The sequence below is a fragment of the Camelina sativa genome, chromosome 5, assembly GCF_030686135.1.
Source record: "Camelina sativa cultivar CO46 ecotype springtype chromosome 5, ASM3068613v1".
NCBI lineage: Eukaryota > Viridiplantae > Streptophyta > Magnoliopsida > Brassicales > Brassicaceae > Camelina > Camelina sativa.
The window spans coordinates 25922023-25925027 of NC_141884.1; the positions used below are offsets into that span (position 1 = coordinate 25922023).

General features: G+C 36.3%; 1 protein-coding gene across 1 annotated transcript; it reads right to left on the reverse strand.

Moving 5' to 3' along the window:
• Positions 1–271: 271 nt before the first annotated feature.
• On the reverse strand, positions 272–1691 carry LOC104787337 (uncharacterized). The gene has a single exon (XM_010512906.3). It carries the CDS (start codon positions 1353–1355, stop codon positions 510–512), a length of 846 nt encoding a protein of 281 aa, XP_010511208.1. The 5' UTR covers positions 1356–1691; the 3' UTR covers positions 272–509.
• Positions 1692–3005: the final 1314 nt, after the last annotated feature.

Genomic DNA, 3005 nt, shown 5'->3' on the forward strand with positions numbered 1-3005 from the left:
CGTATATATATGAATGACCAACAATAATTGGACCGATAAGCAGTAAGACTCATTGACATTCTACGTACATTTGCCTTTTGTTTCTCCACCTATGTGTTCCTTTTCTTTTCCTGATTACGAGGGTATAAAACAATTTTTAAACATGATGTGTCAATTAAGTTTGCTTCTACAACACTATATGATAAATTTACAAAATAGAAAAAGTTAGTCAACATTAGATGATTAGAATAATACAGTATAAATATTTAAAGTTGTAACAAGATGTTTCAAATGTGGAAGGCATGCATACACATAAGCATTTTACTAAACAAAAGAAAGTCATATATACATAAGCATCCCAAAATGAACATATACACTCACACGCTATCATATTAGACCCAACTTTGACTTTTCGAATATTTTTAAACTTACAAATTACAAAGCTTCCAGAATAAAATAGCTGTCCCTTTTTTTTGTTTTTGATATACTTTTTATTCTCTTTCAAGCCGCCACGTAAAACATTGATAACTTCACCTGGTCTTCACGTACGCCCGGGTACATAAATGCATGTTATTGTTACTATTATGATGATGGTATGGATGAATATGATGATGACGATTGTTCTCATTATGGTTCATACTTGCCACAATCTTGTACCTCCATTCTCTCGTGGCATGGTCATCATGGAAATGTGCAACATCATTATCACTATTCACCGAGACCTCCTCATGGCTACTTTTACAACTCAAACTTTTTGTACCACTATCATCATTGATCATAGTATATAGATCCACCACTTGATCACTTGTAGCATCATTGTCTTCTCCATTGATCTCTCTACCACATTCAATATCAGATCTACTTATCTCTTCGCCCTCATGCTCATTATCTAGACCCTTTGGTTCATCTTCTAACTCCACAATTTCTTCAGGACCACAATAAGCACCATCGACAAGATGTAATCTCAACCGTCCATCTTCTCGGGAAGCATGGAAAATCTCCGGTCGATCAATCATAACTTGGGTAAGTTCCAATCTACCGTCTTTCCTCACCGGCCGGAGATAAAAAGACGGTTGCCCTAGGCCGTTCAACGACGGGAGAGGAGGAGAAAACTCTCTTTTCTGCTCTCGCACCACATTCTCCTTCGTCTTTAACCTCTTTGTATCGACCATCTTGGTCTCTACCTCCGCATGACACATCATCTTATTGTGCACCTCGTTCTCGGACATCCTCATGTCGTAACTCTCGAACCCTAGATACTCTGTACACAACATTAAACCATTCACCTCGTCATGGGCAAGACCGGATTCAAACGACATCTTTGTGGTGCTGGTCTGGTCGAGGAAAGAGTGAAAGCTTCTTTTGTAGAAGCTCATCTTGGGTAACAAGAGAGAGAGAGGGTGACAAGATAGATACCTCCCTTATTTTTTGTAATTATTCTGATGATTGATGAATAATTATTACACCTTTTTGTCTATCTGAGAGAAAAAGAAAATGAAAAAGAGATGATCGAAAGAAGCGGTGTTTTGCTTGGTGAATAAAGGTGCCACCGAACCATATGACCTGTAGAGATTAGAAGCGAACGTAATCTATGTCCCACGTCAGATTTTGCTTCACAGTTCAATCTCTTTCACTTCTTTTTATTGGTTTCATTTTCTTTCCTTATCTTTCTTGTTTTTAAAAAATAAAAATAAAAAGAGGTTGACCTGTTTGTTTTACTTTTCGCCCAAAAAAAATATCTAAAAAGATTGATTATACAAAACCCACATATATCATGTGTTTTTGGCTATTTATAGGTGGAGAATTGGTTATTGTGCTTTGTTATTTTAAGTTCAGGTTTTATCTAATACGGACATGTTTTGTAGTTATCAACGGCGGACGATAAAATCATTTGTTAAAAAAACTGAACCAAATCGTTTTACCCGTTAAATCTAATTTACTTAGTTTTAAACCCACACATTCTAATCTAAGTTTAGTATACAAACTTCACACTTGTGTCTTGATTGGATGAAAGTTGTGAAACAAACGCAAATCAAAATGGTAGGAAATATAAGTTTGACAAATAGGCCTATTTGAAATCTACAAGACCTCCACTATCTATCTTGAGAAAATTTACACAACGCTAAAGCGTCTAGAGACTGATACAATTGACAGAAATAGAACAAGGAAGAAGATTAAGACTTAGAACTTCTCTCTTAGGTGCTCTCCCTCCCGTTCTTTCTTCTCTACTCTCTACCTCTAGAAAACTCGAACCTCTCTCTTAGGTTTTGGATTTGCTATTTAAGCTTTTGCAAGACCATAGATGAAATTATTTAAGCTTTATAAGTTTGTGATGTTTTAGTGTTTAAGTTAAATCCTTATGTGTCGTTTATCTTCTTGTCGCAGGTAGACATGGAGTGGGCTTAAACTGAAACTAGTCCAGCTTAAATTCATATTAGGCCTAAATGACTGAGGTCCATTAACTGTACAAGTCGCCAACTTTTAATCCAATGGCTTCTCCTTCGATAAATCACCTCTCTTCTCTTCTTTGGCGAGCATCTCTCTCTTGCTTCTCGCTTCCTTTTAATCGAGCTTCTTTCTCTATATATGGTGCTTAGCTACAGTTAGAGGTCACAACTTTCATCGTGATAAAGAAACAAGTAACTCAACACCAAATCAGCATTTTATTCAATCGCTCCACCAAATACAATCCAACCGAGAAATCAATGTTTATAAAACAAGGAAATCTCAGATTCACCTTAAAAGAACTTCAAAAGAGAAGAGTCCTTCGTAGAGGATGAATCAATCGCCCAAAACCAGAGGAAGAAAACTTTTTCACAACAATACGATAAAAAAAAAAATGTTTGTTTTTGGTTTTTAACAGTCGCAAGGTCTTCGGAAAACAGCCAAAATCAGTCCTTCGAACCTGAGAGGCATTGTACGTTAAACAGGCTCCTTAACCACTCGGACACATCGGTGTTTCAGATTATCAAGAACAAAGATATAATATATTGGTTTCCGTCTTTCTTCTTCTAACTGAATCTTTT

Coding starts and splice junctions, on each gene's coding strand:
- LOC104787337 (XM_010512906.3), bottom strand. CDS start 1,355: ATGAGCTTCTACAAAAGAAGCTTTCACTCTTTCCTCGACCAGACCAGC.